General features: G+C 36.5%; 1 protein-coding gene across 5 annotated transcripts in view; it reads left to right on the top strand.

Annotated features, from left to right (window-relative positions):
* Positions 1 to 17,095, top strand: part of PPP1R13B (protein phosphatase 1 regulatory subunit 13B) — a 69,369-nt gene that overhangs the window by 9,399 nt on the left and 42,875 nt on the right. For 4 of the 5 annotated variants that reach the window (XM_069018381.1, XM_069018378.1, XM_069018380.1 and 1 more), the window contains exons 1-2: positions 4,254 to 4,485; positions 16,088 to 16,235. In XM_069018381.1, coding sequence (XP_068874482.1) covers positions 4,360 to 4,485; positions 16,088 to 16,235 — 274 coding nt within the window. In that variant the 5' untranslated portion in view covers positions 4,254 to 4,359. Of the gene's footprint in view, positions 1 to 4,253; positions 4,486 to 16,087; positions 16,236 to 17,095 lie in introns of those variants that run through there. The other variant, XM_069018379.1, reaches the window with a different exon arrangement.

Below are 17,095 nucleotides of genomic sequence, written 5' to 3'. Positions count from 1 at the left end.
CCTGGAAATCTTTTCAGTCCTTTTTCTGAATAGCTTTTTTGGTGTGCTAATAGTACAGTGTAGCTGTCATTTTATTGTTATTTATTAACACTTCAGCAGGGGCTTGTTGGATATGGGAAGATGCTATACATGTCCAAGCTTTACATGCAAACAAATAAATTTCAAGTCTTGTTTGCAGTGCTCTCCCCCTGCCAAAATCCTGACTGCAGTACTTTATTTTTACATTCCGCCCCCCCCCCCCCCCCCGATGGTGGAAAGCACTACTATTTGTTTTTGTTGAACAGATAGGAGGTAAAGTGGTAAAGGAGGTTTAAATCAATTTAAATTGTGAATTATAAACTGTACTGTTTACCCCGGTGTGATTTTGAAATCCAATTCAATACTTATATTGGAATAATTTAATTTATATATCAACTAATTTAGTTTTGCTCATTTTTAGCTAAACAGAAAGTACTTTTGAATTGGGTTCACTTTTCATGTGTACCAACCATTAGAATATTTTGATAGAGGAATTTTTGTGTTCATGGTTCAAAATTATAACCTGAAAAAGCAGTTTAAGGGACATAAAAGACACACTAAATCAGAGGATTTACTGTACAGTGTTTCCAGTATGGTATTTTTGCGTTTCTGGGCGTTGATGACATACAACCTGAATGATCTTTGAGATTTGAGTCTTCAAGGCATTACTGGATTACCCCCATTTGCTGCTGCTCCCTTCCCCCAGTCATCTGAAGCTACCAAATACTGCTCAGTTCCCTTTCTGAGTTCTGAAGAACTGAGCAGCTTTGACACAAAATTACAAGTAACCTTCATCTGGAGCGTGCGTGTAGTTGCCCTTATCTTTTCCAAGCAGGAAAAGGCTTTTGGTCAGCTTTTTCTTATTATCTCTCCAATGATTTAGAAATTTTTTGAGCACTGGGGTTTCAACAGCCTCTTTTCTTCCAGTGCTCAGGGATGAGTGCTCTGATGTGTTCGAATTTGTCTTCCTCCCCCCTACCTGAGGTGGGGACCAAAGTCTTTCAGTGATCCTTCTTGTTAAGTAATGCAGTTTTCTTGTGAGACAAGATGTGTTCAAATATGTGAAAGAAAGGAAAAATATGAATATTGTCATGTAGATAAGTATGTTTTTATATAGAAGTGTCTGTAGTCATACTGGAATAAACAGTTTGATTTCCTGGGGGCTTAGGGGTGCCACTGTATCTCTTAACATCTTTTGGAGAGCAGATTGTAAAATCCCTTCCGTATACTCCAGCCTCATATGGGAAAAAGGAAACATGCTCCCCAAAAATTGTTCTCTCTGTAGGTTATTGAGTGTGCAGTTCTTAGTGTAGTGGAACATAATGTTTTTTACCTCAGTGAAACAGGTTTAAGAAATGCATAAACTTAGTTGTCCATTTACTGAAGTGGAAGTGATCCGTAAACCTAGATACCTGTCTCATTAAGTGTTACTAATTTATAATGATCTGTGAAAATACTGATTTTGTTGTTACTGTTGATGGGGTTTTGTTTTTATGGGTGCTTTGTTTGTTTTACTTTTCCCAGTATAATCCATGGATTTTTATGGGTGCTACTGTAGAAACAGAAAGATAATATATAGAAAAAATCCAAGGTGTTTTGGTTTTTTAAATCTTGGATGCAAGTTATAAGAAGTTAATTTTCATCTGGCCGTAATATTAAGATGTCTGTTTAGATTCATTTTCCACAAATATGGAAGGGTTTAGCTTAGAGAGCCTCTGTGCAATCGTGTATTTGTAGTTAAGCATGTTTTAATAAATTGTACATTTGCACATTAGGCATTTACAAAATGGCTTATATAGCAAGAGAAGTGACAATAGTGAGAGAGTAAAATAGGGTGGCAAAGTGAAACAAAAGTTAAGACAAATAAGCTGTAATGTAAAGTTATTGCTACCCTGCATGCAGTATGGTGTTATATTCCTTCTGAACTCTTGCTTTTCTTCTTACTCTTTCATTACTTCTCTAAGTATTCTTAGATGCTCACATCTATTAGTTTTCATCTCTAGCTTTATATTCAGTAGTTTTCCATTTTGTGTAGACATTTGATGTAAAGTTGCATACATTTTAGGGAATTATACTTTTGAATTTTCCTTTTTATCCTTTTTTTCCTACGTCATTCCATGTAGTTTTCAGAGATCAGGAGTGTCTTCATATTAAAGTACTTTAGTGGGATCACAGGATGCAGTAACTTTCCTACTGAGTGATTTGCATAATCTGCAGGTGTTTAGATTTGCTACGTATGAGCTTTGTCACACAGGGCAAGACTTCTTGGATCTTACATGGGATTTGTTTGCATTTAATATAGGAGAACAACTTACGTCAGTATGTCAGTGAAATACTGCATGTACCTCTCCTCCTTCATCTAAAACATTCAAAACTTCTTGGAATTTTAGTGAGGAAAATCCCCTTCTTGCTTTAATTTAGGATTGTGAGGCTGATATGTTAAGTAGCCAGAGACTGTGGTATTCTTACCTCTCTACTTACATTCTAGATTTGTATTTACCTGACAGTAACAGTTCTAAAGCAGCCAAATATCTGCACTGGATCAGGTACTCAGTGTGGAGATGATCCTTTCATAGGGCATAAGGGGCTACCCTGTGTTTCTATTGGTTTTATTATTTATCTGATTTAACAAATTACACACAGATGTTTTCAGTTATTTCAGGAGGCATGACAGGATGAAAGGGAAGTTCAATGACACATGTTTATTTTAGTTCCTATTCTTCTTTTGAAAGATCCCAATTATCCAGTAGGGATGACAGGCTTTAGTGTTTGACCCTCCCATATACTTCGGGTCTGCATGTCTGTATTGTCTTCCTAAGTAAGGATTTTATAAGTTTGGGGGTCAGTTTAAAAGAATTCAGACCATAACCATAGTTGAAAGAGCGGCACAGTATGTGTTAAAACAGGCCCAGCTTTTCCTCTCAAATATTTATTCGTGTGATAGTTTGTTTTTCTGGCAGATCAAGATACAATCTGGTTTTGGAGAACAACCAGATTAGACTTTTTCCATCCTTCCTAAAGCAAAACAACCCTTCCCTTTTAAGAAATAACCTTGAGTTTCTCATTTATTTAAGATATTCTCAGTTGCTAACAGGTTAATTTTTTTAAGTTGCAGCATTTTAAAAATTTGACCCTATTCTACCAATGTTATTCTCAATAAATCTCTCAACATGGTACAAGTCTGCTGAGGAGGAAGGAAGAATACTGCATGGGATCAGAATGTTTTTGTTGGTGACAAAATGCCTTATTGGAGGACAGTACTAATTCTGAATGTTGACGCATTTTAAATACAGGATCTTGTTTGCTTTGTCTGCTCTGCTGCTGCTGGTAGGGGAGGGTAAAGTAAAAATGCTGTGGCTCACAAGCGGAGTTTAGAGCTCCATGCTTTCCTCTTCTTGTGTAGCACTGTAAGGTGCTACACAAAATGTGGCTCATAGCTCTGAGAGAGATGGGTTATCTGCTTCTGCTGATCCTTCATAGCGTGGGTTGGTTGGCTTGGTTTTGGTTCGGTTTTGTTTTTACCTTTGGGTCTACTCTCTCCATTTGCTCTAGGAGGGGAATGGATCAGGCTGGAAAATTATGCTTTGCTCCTGCAATTGTAGAGTAAGGACTAAATGCACTGTTGGCACCATTGCTCTGCCTGTTCCCCACTCCTGATCCTGTACAGCGTTGACAGGAATGATGATAAACATTTGCTGTCCCTTGACATGACGAGACAGTCAGAAACATAGTTTACAGTTTATATTCTCTGCTGCTTGAATTATGTCCAACAAGAAGACAGACTTTGCCAAGAATGGAGTAGTGCTTGAACTATAGTATTTTTAGGCATAAATATATGGTGGAGTTGTTGTTTTTAAGCTGGTTGTTCGATTTAAAACATTTCTTTGATTTAAGAAAATGTGCCATGGAAATGTATTTTGACAGCTCTTAGGACTTCTGCTCCTGTCATGGCCCTCTTCAACAGGAAAGTCATTTCTGTGTCTTTTGAGACAGAGCCTTACATGTAAATTTATTTAAGATAAATACTTACTGTTCGTCATTATTATAATAGCAACAAAGACTACTATTGCACAATGAGAGGATAGCAGAACTCCCCTACTGCAACCTTGCCTAATTAGGTGAAACTTGATCTAGCCTATCTTGTTCCTGTCACAACTGTGGCCTGTCTTGTTTCTTTAGAACATCTTATCACTGCTCCTCATTACTGCCTGAATTCATGTGCCAATAGACCAAAAATACTCCATTTAAGTAGTTTTTCACTGTAGTTGTTGCACAGAAACTGTTATTAGGTTTTAGCTTTACACAATATTTTTATATTCACTGCTATTTACGACTATCCACATGAAGAATATTTTAAGGATGATTCTTCAGAATATTGTAAAAACATCAAAAGGGAAATCCTGGCTACCGAAAAAGACTGGACTTAAATCTAAACCGTGGACCAAGGACAGAATTATAAAAAAGAAGGTGGGATAACATTGGGTTTTGTTTATTTGCTGTAATATTAAGCATTTTTGGATTTATTTTTGTAAAAGCGAATAGTGAATCTTTTTAATGGATTAGAGTGTGTGTGTGTGTGTGTGTATGTGAGATTTTTACTTGACGGTCAGGGATTATTGCCTTATATGAGTTTCTTCTGTATATAAAATGTCTGAAATTTTAAATTTCACCTTGCATAGCTTGATTTAGTAGTAGTAGTAGTAGTAGTAGTAGTTTTGATTCAACCAAAGTGGACTTCTGAGTATAAAACAATAGCTTTTAATTTTTAGATCTGCCACCTTAAAACTAAAGAAGTGTTTTGGAAAGAATTTTTCCACTCTGATGAAAGGAAAATTCTGCTGGCTTGCCTGTTGAATCCCCAAGGATGTATGCATTTTTCACTTACAATTTTTTACCAAGCCAGATATCATCTTTACATCTAAGATTGAATGGCTGGTATTCCCTGAAAGCAATGCACTAAACAATCAGGATTTTGTTAATACTTCCTGCTTAGTGGGAGAAAGCTGTGGTAGTACTTTCTGCATTCACTCTATTGAAAATGAAGAAAGAATGGTGCTGGTTCCATTTGCAACACTACATATGGTTGTGTGTCTATAGATTTTGTAGAAATTGTTCCTTGTTTGTAAAATGAAAAAATGATGTTTGCTGCTACAAATCATGTTTATTATTTGGCAAAAAGCAAGATCTTTAGTAAAAATACCATGTTGGTTGTTTTTGTTTTGGTTGTGATTTACTCCTCTTTGTTTGATGGGGTGTTTTTTTCATATTTTGTTGAAAAGTTTGTAAAAGAAAAGGTACAAATGCCTGTCTTTGTATCCTATGCTTTTTCAATGAGATGATTTTTTCAATGCAGTAGGTAGGTCAGGCTTTTCTGGAATTCAGTGGATTTTGGATGACTTTGCTGTAGTTGTTGACAAGGTCGAACACAAGACTGTAGAAACATCAGCACCTCCCTGTCCTTAACCTTAGCCAAAATATTTTTAATAATTTGAGAACATTCAGTTCCGTGATACAAATTTGATGGGACACTTTTGTTGCATGTGGATTTGGACGATTGTTTTCTTTCAGGAAAATTGACTCGTACCCTCATACTGAACTGTGCTCGTCAGCTTTGCCTGGTGTTGTCAGACTGAGCTTTCTTTCCAAGTAAATTGCAGCGTTGCTAATGCCGATATACAAAAAAAAGCTTGAATAGGACTTTGTTCCACATCCCCACCTAATAAAAGTAAAATACTACATTTTTTGTCTGTCTTATCTGTCATCTGGTTCTTGAGTCTTGATGGAGGGTGTCCTTTTTTGTAGAGTTTGGGGGTTCAGGTGTGTATGGATTTTTTTGGTGTCGGTTTGTGAGTGGTTCTTTGGTTTGGGTGGGGGATTTTTTTTTAAACCTTTCATTTTAGTGAATCCAACTTTTTTTTTCCCTGACTGGAAAGCTGAGATTATTATGTACATAAGAGGACCTCTGAAGCTGAGTCATCTTGAATTCATTTAGTTTTGATTTTAATTTATTGCCAGTTCACCCGCGTGTACTGTGAATTTTACAGCACTACAGTTGTGTTGTTCTTCAGCCACATCTTCCTTAATGATTTAGAGAGTAAAATATTTAAGAGTATTTTTTAACAGTTACTCATATCTCATCAACTGATGAAATGGAATGGGCAGTTTATAATTTAGGACTGTTTTCTCAAGCTTGTCATGCATTTCAGGTGTGGCATACTGGTTACCCTGTCAGATATGAAAGATTTAGACCTCTGAACATTAGAACTAAGTTGTGTGTGTGATTCTGTACAATGAGGCGCAGTTGTAGTGCCACAGTGATTCCTCTGTCCTTTTCTCTGGTGGCTGTGGGGCCACACTTGTACTGGGGGTCCCCACTTAACTCGGAACCATTTTGTTTGGAGGACCCTGACCTGAAGATGTGAAGAATAGTAGAACTGTGAGCATCATGTTCATATTTTATTAAACAGAGCTGTTGCAGTTTATGGACAAATGGAAAGATCACTGCACCACTGCAGCTTTGTTTTGATCTGGAGTCTTGATGTCCTCTGACCTTCTGACTTTTCCTGTGTATTAGTAGTGTTTTGTGCATTTGCAAATGCATCAGCTGCTGGAGTTTTCTGAGCGTTTGACAGGAGTTCATTATTTAAGGAATTCTCATATTTATAGGCCTAAACAACTACTAAAATCCTTCATTATAGCTAGGCTATTTGCTAGTTTCTTAAATAGATCAGATTTTTTTTTTAACTTTTTAATTAATCAGCACAAAGTTTTCCAGCTGATTTTTATTGGTTTGTTTCAAGGTGCTTTAGATAAATCTCATTGAAATTAGGCAGGCAGTACTAGATGAGGTTTGTCATTCTAAGATTCACAAGAAAAAATAAATTCCAGAATATAAAAGAATGTCCTTAATGAAGACAGCAAGTACCAAAAACAACATTGGAACTTCTTCAGAGCTGCTTGATTTGACTATCAGTCTTCTGCTCTTGGTTGATAGATGGTAATATCCATTTGCAATAACCCTATAACAAATCATATAATGCTAATTTCAAGGTGAGAACTTATATATTGAGTTTCATGAACATTGCTGGTTAGAGCAGAGAGTCTTTCAAGAAGAGTCTCCATCTTTCACCTTTTAATAATAGTTGTGTGTATCATGAAAGACAGCAGATGGCCCACTGATTTTTAAACAGTGAAAGGAAAGCAAGATTTAAGAGCCTTGTTTTGGGAAGAGTAAAAGTCTCTCAATTTTTAATCTATGTTGCCTGATGGAGAAATGTGCTCAGCAAGAACTCGTCAGTGTACCTAGAATTATCCCTGTATTTCAGAGTTTCTTATGTGGTAACTGGTGTCTTGACAGTCCTTTGGTAGAATTATTTGCGTCAAGGAGCAACAACAAGATCTCTTGCTGGTTCTCCAGATGTAGCAATTTAGGAATCAAGCCAACAGATAATATGATGCAGGGATGTTGAACTCATTCTGTAGCAAGTGCCAAATTATATTTTCCGCTAGAAAACATCACAAGAGGCATGTTTTATAGATTTCTCTAACTTCAGGCTATGTTGCTTTAGCTGATGATGATAAATATTGCACTTGGACAGATATTCTTCTAAAATAATAGTTTTATATGTAATGCAATCTCTTTGTTGTTTTGGTTTGTCGCTTTTAAGCTATACTCATTTTTCCCTTCTGTAGCCACAAGTTAACTGCCCACCTTTTAAATTTTATCTAAATCTCAGCTCCTGCTTGATTTTAGCAGAACTGTCCAATTCTAAAAGAAGGCGTTTCAGTGTTTTAATGAATAACAAATGGCTTCCCTAAAGATAATATCTGGAGATCTGGCAGTGATTCACTCCCATGGATTGACTGGGACTTCTAATATAGTGAAATGTAGTCTAAAATCTGATACAGGATTATAGTGTCTAAATGATCATGTCACTTTTCTGTCCTAGGCCGATGCTAGCAACTCAGCATTTGTTAGATAAGTTGTTTTTTTAGCCCTGTTGATATCTTGGTTCTCATGGCCTGTAGTCTGTGGGTTGTTTTTGTTGTTTACACAAGTGAACTCTTAGTTGCTATTGTTTTCATTAGGTATTGTTTTCCTAGAGCACTGGAAGTCTTTCAGTTAACTGCTGTGTACTTTTCATTTAATAGTTTGTGGATCTGTCTTGCTGATGATAGTTGCTGTTTCCTCCCTTTAGCAAAAATGTTGGCTTCTTTCCTTGTGCTACAGAAAGCCTGCCACTGCAGGAGGAAGGGGCTTCGGATTCCAGATCTACAATGATCTTCTCTGTCAAAGAAAAGAAAGTGTCATAAGTATCCCCTCAGCAAATAAATATCAGGTAGTTGTAGGTTTTTGAAATAGCCTGAATCCTGTTGAACACCTGCTGTCACATATGACAGCTCGTGAAGGGAGCAAAGGCAACAATCCTGGAAGACCTGAGAGGAAATCTCTGTGGTTCTGTCAGTTCTTTAAGTCTTTGCAACTTATAGGCCTTAAACAAGATATTACTACATTTTTATAATATTTCCTTTTAAATCTATACTTCTGCATTTCTGTAAGAGGAGTTAAACTCCTCTATAAGAAGAGTTAAAGAATTAAAATGATTTCTGTGCTTTAGCAAGAGAGGTAATTTTATGCACAATTATTGTCTGACAAGTTCCTGGTTGTGGTTTCTGTGGGTAGGTTGTCTAGTGCAGAGCATGGTGAAGGTGGAACTCAAGGTAGATCAGTTGGGTTTTTTTTTCAGTGATTGCAAAATAGCAAGTTAATGTAACTAGCATATGGGCTGATGCAAAAAAATGCTTTTGTGAGATAAGTATATTGAAGTACATTTAGGCAACATGAAAGTTTCAGATTTGATAAAAATCAAAAGCGTTGACCATAAATAATATGACCTTGTTCATATTTTTGAGTAACCTCATGAATGCTTGAGTTTACCAATAGTAAAATATAAGTTTTTAATGTTTGTTAGTAGCCCATAGCTGAATATTTTACATTTTTAGAGTCTGAGATTTACTCCCAGTTTTGTGGATTCTTTTGCAAGCCATATGGAGGCAGTTGGCTTCAAATTTGAAAGTGTAGTAAGAAACTATTGGTTTCACAAGTCTACATTTTGGCAGAAAACTTTGCTCATTTTTGTATTCCGTGCAAACTGAAGACTGTTGGTTGCACTGCCTTTGTGAATTTTACTAATGCATTCAAAAGCATCACTGGGCTTTAAATTTTGTCCTGAACTAAAAGTTTATATAGCTTGAATGTGAGTAGCGGGTGAGGAAGACTGTTTAGAAATATGGAAATCGATTGCAATTATTTTTCACCCCATATATGGGGAAGGGAAACAAAAAGAAATCTCCTGGTGAAAACCACAGTAATTGGTAATAAATTTGCTGTATGTCTTAATCCTTTATTCGAAATAAGACTCACAAGCATACTGCAAGAAATTCTTAACAGATTCATTTTCAAAAATAACAGCTTCGTTCTGAAGGTAAATAATTGTTGGCAAAAGCATGCTGCTGCGTAACTTGTTGCTTAGATGGATTTTAAATATTTCTTATTAATACAGAGAAGGGAAATTGTTTAATCTTACTGCTGTTTGTCTGGGGTTTGCACATACTAACATGAGAGATTTATTTGGGATTTGTTTGTTCTGAAATTTCAATTTATACTTAAAGAAATACTTGTGATTTGAGTCAAGAAAGTATCTTTAGATGGCTTTAATTCAAACAGTTCTGTGGTTTTAATTTCATAGTTTCTTAATTTTTTAAATGTAATTGCTTAAAACTTTACCTAATTAAGTCTATAATCATAAGGAGGGGCTGTGTTCATACTGCAACAAAAGTTAGAACTCTGTAGTTGTACATTTCAAGTATTAAATCAGTTTCTACAGCTGTAGCTGATGGAAGTTTTATATAATGGCATGAATTCCAGGCAAGCAAGCTTGCATGAGACAATTGATAACTTGTCACTTTTTTCTGACCATTCTACATGCAAAGTCATGCATATTGATGTATCTCATCACCAAAGGGATCATTTTTCCGTTTTCACATTTTGCCTGCCTCTCATTCTATAATTTTTCTAGTAGCTGAAATCCTTAATCTTACTCAAAGTTCATATTTGATTGATGGGGCCATGACATTTCAGTAAGAGAGGGCTTTGGAAATTTCAGTTAAAACTATTGTAGTAGCACCTTGAATATAGCAAACTCCTGGGACTCCCAAGTTAGCAAAATCAAGGACAAAAAGTTAAAATTCTTGGCAGATGCTGAGGTCTCTACTGTTCAAGAGAGATTCACTTTGAATAAGTCTTTTCTTCATTGATTGTTCTCACCTTGTAGTTGTAGGCACCTCTAAAAGCTCTGAAATGGCAAAGCATAAGATCATGAATGAATGTTTTGGAATTCTTTGTTAAGGGAAAATGTATGGTGAGAAGATAATGCCTTCCAGTTCCTGTGAAACAGAAGGATTGAAGTTGGGATTTCTATTAGAAACTGTTTGGTACTTTAAGTTGATTTGTATCAGCCTCGTATTTGAAATGTCTGTTCACTGAGAGAAGGGTTTTTTGTTTGTTTTTTTGTTGTTCATTTATACAGTGAAATTTCTAGGCTGGTTTAAAGACCAAAAAAGGCAAAGGGAGAGTCCAATGTGACTAAACAGTAGTGTGTGAATTTAGCCATATTAAATACCCAGTATATTTTTAAGTTGCAATCATATGTTTGATAATTCTTAAATTGACAGAAGTTATTAAAAAAAATTCTCTATTATCCACTCTAATATCATGTAGGCATTCTAAATTTGGATAATGAGAGTAATGGATAGCACAAAGAAAAATTCATGGTTTTCATTTTCTTGGGTTGCAGGTTGTTTTTTCCAAGTCTTTGGTCCTCTGCTTGAGTGATCTTGCTTTTAAACTTTCCTAGATGTGTCTTCCTTTTTTTAAATCATGGACATAAAATTACATGCAGGAAAAGTAATGATTCTCAGATCAGTTTTTACCAGGAACTCTGGTTTTGATTGGAAACATGGGGGTTAGTTAAAAAATGGTTGTACATAAAATAAAAAGCCAACAAAGTGGTTTCCCCTCTTGATCCACAGAACTCACTTTCATTTTTTATAGTTGGAATACGTCAATATTACTGTAAGAAAATAATCTTAAACTTGTTTTCAATTCTAATGTTTCAGCATGTCCTGAAATAGTACTTGTCTGGTTCCTTTCTGATAGATCAAATAATTTAATTTGCTGTAAGTAGGGTATCAGGAAATACCTACTTATGTGGACTTTGTTGTTGTTTTTACAATAAATATTGTTATCAGCTCTCTGACTTAGTAAATTAGCTTCGGCATAAAGCAATGGAGGTGTGGGTGTACAATTTATTTCTTCTCAAGCTGCAGTGTTTCAGGTCTTGGTAGGTTGAGGTAGTAGTTGAGTGAGATGTAGTTCTTGTCTCCACAAAAATTGTTAAAGAGGATTTACTTAACTGTAGACCTTTTTAATTCACTAGCTGAAGATTAAAGAAATGTTTGGGTTTTTTTCAGTAAGACCGTAGAAAAACGGTGAGGCAAAAACTTTTTTCAGCAGTTGGAATTTTGGCTTTCTAGACCATATCTTAACTAAGAATCAACATGCTACACCAGCTGTTTTGGTGGTGGTGGTCTGGTTTTATTCCAGTCATAACTAATTGCACATTGTACTAGGGGAATGCTACTGAAGTAGCACAACACAAGTAGTGAGGTCAGGGTGGATTCTTAGGACAGCCTGACCAAGCTCATTTAGAGCAAAGGCCATCAGACTCATTTGAAAGATGGTTTGTTTCTGTATAGTTGTGTGTAAGGCATTTGTGACCCTGTGGGATCTCTGCTGTGGTAGACAAGTTGAATGCATTTCTGTTGTGCAGCTCTTGGAATCTTGGTTAGGGATGAAGGAAGACTTCTGTAACCATGCATTTCATCTCTTAAGGAGACAAAACAATATTTATCACCTCATTGGCAACACTTTTCAGCATAATAATGACTTAGACTTGTGTCTGATGTGCTTAGCTAGAGCAGCAAAGGAGGGTCTCCAAGGAAAATAATGAGGTTGCTTTGCAGGTGCATATAAGGCATGGTGGACAACAGTGAAGAAACCATAAAACCACCTGTTAATATTAAGCACATGGAGAGTAGAAACAGGTGTAAAGGGCCAATTTGACATACATTTCTTGATAGAGAGTGAAAAATGATAAGAGAGAAGATTGCACTTCCCAATGGGGAAGTGAAGACAAATAAATTGTGCTTATCAGGACTGACACAGAAAGGCAACTGGGTCAAGGCTGCAGGAATGAAGGGTGATTTTTGTTGTGGTAGCTGTCATAGCTGTCACGAGTGAAAAAGGCACACCAGTGAAAAGCTGGGAAACCTTTATTTGCAAGTTTGCAAACTGAGAGCATTAGCTGGACCACTTTATGGAAAAAACACCTTTCTCTGTTTTACATATCGTACAGGAAAAGTAGAGATAGATCTGAGACACAAGACTGAGGTTTTTGTCAAAGATGTCTATACTACAGCTCAGGGTGATGGGTACCTGTGTGTTATGATGAATGAAATCTAGGGAATCATTGGTGAAACATGGCTAAGGACTATGTTACAGCCTTGTGGAACTTGAATTGACAGCTAGGCATTCATAAGAGTCAACTGAAGTTGCCAACATTTCAGTTTCCTTAGCAGGAGATCAGGTCTAGATAGATAAAACTGTCATCTCTCTGAGCGATGTCTATTGAAATTTTTGTAGGTGACATTATTCAGCTGTAGAAAGAGGTGAGATAACAAGCAAGGAAAATGTTCTTGTAGATTTATCTCTGTTTCCACCTCCTTGAGAACTGCAGGGATGATAAAATGTGTCCTTTAAATAATAGAGGAAGTATGCTTTGAAGAGGGAATGGATGAAGGGGAGTCGCCATACGAAGAGGAATATGTGCAACTATTAGGCAAAGATCTGTGGGACAGAGAAGATTTGGGTAGAATACTGTTTCCAAATCTGTCCTAGGAGGAGGTAATCTGAAAGCTGAGAAATGAGATGACAGTTTTGAAGGCAGGTTGGAAGGTTTGCTGTATCTTACTTGGTACGGAAAAGACAGGAAATTGTGAAAGTTGGAATCAAACCACTGGTTGTGTAGCAGGGGCCATAGAGGAGAGTAACAGGTAATACCTATGTGTGTGGTGAGAAGGATGAAGTGTAAAGTTTGGAGCTTGATGTTTATGGTGCAAAAAATACATGATTTAGAATCCCTGAGGTGATTTGCTCATGAATGTTAGGCTGATCCTGTTGTGTGACATTGTGTTCACATATTAAAAGCTGTGAATTGAGAGACGATCAAAGAAATGCTACAGTGGTTATGATCTCATTTTTACAAGATGGGTTTTATTTAGCTGCTCCTATTTAGAAGTCAATTTAAAATGAGAAAGAATTTATCAGTTCGTTTGTGTCCTAATCTTTGGCTAGGAATGTTTTTTTCTTGTAACTTGTTTACTTCAGTGGGTATACTTGGGTATTTCACATGTATGCTTTAATTGCGTTCTTCAGCAGCAAATTTCCAGGCTCCATCAATGCTAATTTGTATTTTATCACTATGTAATACCTCTGATTCTTATCCATTTCCACCACAAAAATTAAGAGCTATGATACTGCCTTGAAAATCTAATATTACAATATATTAATAATGTGCAATATTTTGAGTCTTCCTGTGTATGTTTCAGGATATTTGTTTTGCAGCACAGTGTTTCAGTTCCTTTAGTATTGCTCAGACAACCTGTTAAAAATAAATCCTTACTTAATCAAATTTCCTTGAGGAGTGTTACAGCAATAGTTGGCTGTGGCACCTTGCTTCCTCATTAGTGAGATACCTTTCCCTGGGCTGAAACTGTGACACCCAAATTTGCAGAGGACAATACTGATGCCCTCTGAGCTGAGGGAGTCAAGTGGTGTGATTGAGGTACAGCAAATTTTATCCTGGTGTTGCCAAGGGGACTGTGTGTAGTGCTTGAGATTGGAATTTATGGAGAAGTGACTGAGATAAATAGGATAACTCACACCTACAAGGTGTTTCTTTCTCTTTTTGTCCGTCTGCAGAAGCAGATATATAATCTTGAAGACATGAAACAAGTTTACTGGGCCAGTGTGACTTTTACAGCAATAAGGAAATCAAAACTTGGAAACTATGTAAAATCACATGATGTTAAGACATTTTATATATCCTTTCATACCAAGAATATAGGTCTTTCACACAAATGATTGAGGCTGTAAAGCCAGGGTCTTTTTGTATTCTCAAAAAGTTTCAGGAGCTTGGGTTTTATTTTGAAACTGCTATCAAGTGTTATGGGAAAACTGTTTAGAATATTGGCACTAATAACTTCATTAAACTGGTGTTGTTTAATTTAAGTTACTTAATTTACTTACATATTGCACGTTCTTTAAATTTAAGTGCAGAGGGAAAAAGAGGAAAAAATATGTTTTCTGTTACCCCTGTGGCTAGAAGAACTATGGGGTTTAAATGGTGGTAAGGCAAACTCTAGCTAGACTTCAAGAAACTTCCTCTTGCAACAGGAATCCTGGATTTCTGGGGTGGCTGGCATAGGGAAATGGTGGAATTTCCATCATGAAAGGCTTTTCAGAACAGGTTAGACAAGCATCTCTGCAGAATAATACAGGTATAGTTTATCCTGCCTGAGGCCAAGAGACTGCATTAGATGACCTCTTAAGGTTTCTTCTAATCCTGTTGGTTTACGTTCATATATGTGACCCTTTCTTCTTAAATATGAGGTCAAATTCCACTAGTAGATTCCACATCAGATACTTGGTATATAACCACAGCCACTGAATATTGAGACTGTCTGAATCTTCTGTTGGGGGAACAAGAATGTTTTGAGCTGCTTACAGTAGGTGGTTACAGGCACTTTCATTATTATCTGTTGGCTGTATCCTGTAGCTTCCTCCACCTTGTATTACAGCTTTTACTATGGCTTCCTTTATGCTACTGTTGGAAAAACTCGGGGCTGAGTTCTGGTATATTTTCAGTTCTGGTTGACTGCTTCTTGTGTTGAAGTGTAGGTACTTGAACACTTCAGGACACAGCACGCAAACTTGGCAGGCTAAGGGAGAGTAGAAACCTGGACTGAAATAACCTGGAGGACTGCTGAGACTGAGAGCTTGAAGCCTGGGCTTTCTTGGAATTTGTCCTGTGTCTATTTCTAAAGCAGACTGCTCTCACTCATTATCTAGCTGTTATTAATGTCAGTCTCCAGTCTGGCTGATGTATGTGTCCCACAGATAAAAGTATTATGAATGTTCTTAAGAGTTGCCTATGCAAATTGAAGCACAACTTTTATTTACCTCAAGAGTGCTTATTTAATGAAGAGCTGTAATTAGGTTCAATATGTGTCACCACATTTTATTTATGGGAAAGATCTGGAAGAACTTTAATTGCAAGCAAAGTTATTAATTTTATCATGTTATTTAGGGCCATTTATTGTTACGGTATTTTTTGCCTTCTAAAATACGATGTTCTCTCTTTTCCGTCCCCATGAATTTACAGAACAGTGTTGTGACTACAGATGGGAATTAAGGTGCAGAGAGAATGGATAAAATTATTCATTTAATTTTAAGCAGGAGCTTAGGGTCAGGTGTCTTTCAGAGGATTTACTGCATTTTAGGAATACTTGTCTTTGAGTACATCCTGAAGCTTCTGGTTACTTTGCCAAAGCGTGCATTTATTTTCAACATTTAAATGCTACGATTTCAAGCATCTAACATAGCTGAAACTTGTTCCTGTCCTCTCAGCCTTATTTTCAGACAGAACTAAAGCATTTCAACTCAAGCTTTTATAAAAAAAAATTGTCAATTTAATGAACTGTCAAAAAAAAATGAACACAAAGGACTAAATCTTTGTTGAAGTTACAGGAGACTGAAAACTACTATGGAACATAGTAGGCATACATTTCCATTTACAGAGGGGAAAAAAACTTACCCATAATCTTATTTTTGTCCTTTTTTTGGTCTTTTTTTTTAATATTCTGCCATTTTTCTTTTTATTTCTTTCAGATGATATTAACTGTGTTTCTGAGCAACAATGAACAGATTCTGACAGAAGTTCCAATTACACCAGAAACAACCTGTCGCGATGTGGTGGAGTTCTGCAAAGAGCCTGGAGAAGGAAGCTGCCATCTGGCTGAAGTATGGCGTGGAAATGGTAAGTAAAATGTTAACTGGAAATGGATTTTAATATGTGCACCAATTATAAAAAAAGAGTGAATTCTCAATACTAATTATTTCAATTACATATTGTGCTCTGATTTTTTTCTTCTAGTAGTCTAGTAATTCTTGACACTTTTTCTTTTCTGTTTTCTTCCTCAGTCTGAAGCATTTGATAAAATGCATATGTAAGGTCTGTTAGTGTTCTGTATTTCTGTTTTTCTAATAGGATGGAGGGTATTTAAATGACAGTAGGGAATCTCAGGATGATTTTTTTACAGTCAGCACCTGTGTTCTTTCCAGTCCTATTTCTTCACTGTTAGCATGTGAACACAAGCTGAAATTTAAGAAAGAGTATAGCCTTTTTTTTTCTTTCTGTGTCATGAGCAGCAGATGCTCTGCAGACAGCATTATGCCAGAATGGAACATGGTTAGTATCTCTAGCCTATTCGTGAACATTTCCTCTCAAAGATTTGTCAGCCCCTCTTGGGGCAGGTAGCAGTGTCCATATCCTATTTGTGTTGCAATTATTATTTAACAGAATAGTGAGGCAGGTAGATTTTTTCAGGAATGTGTCAAAGTCCATGCATGGTGGATTCTGTTTTTAAATGGATTCTTGCAATTGCATGTAGTACAAACCTCCAGGTTATAGTTTCAGTGTATGGATCTAAGTGGAATTGGTGGATGGATGAGGATAACAGACATGTTCATAGAGTCATAGAATAGGACCATGGAATGGTGTGGGTTGGGAGGGACCTGACAGATCATCTAGTTCCAATCCCCCATTCTTATCTCTTAGTATTTAAAGTGACCCCTGTTTAATGTAACTTCTTCTGTACAAAGACTGATGAGGTCATC

The sequence above is a fragment of the Aphelocoma coerulescens genome, chromosome 5 (genome assembly GCF_041296385.1).
Source record: "Aphelocoma coerulescens isolate FSJ_1873_10779 chromosome 5, UR_Acoe_1.0, whole genome shotgun sequence".
NCBI lineage: Eukaryota > Metazoa > Chordata > Aves > Passeriformes > Corvidae > Aphelocoma > Aphelocoma coerulescens.
This window is presented reverse-complemented; position numbering and strand designations above follow the sequence as displayed.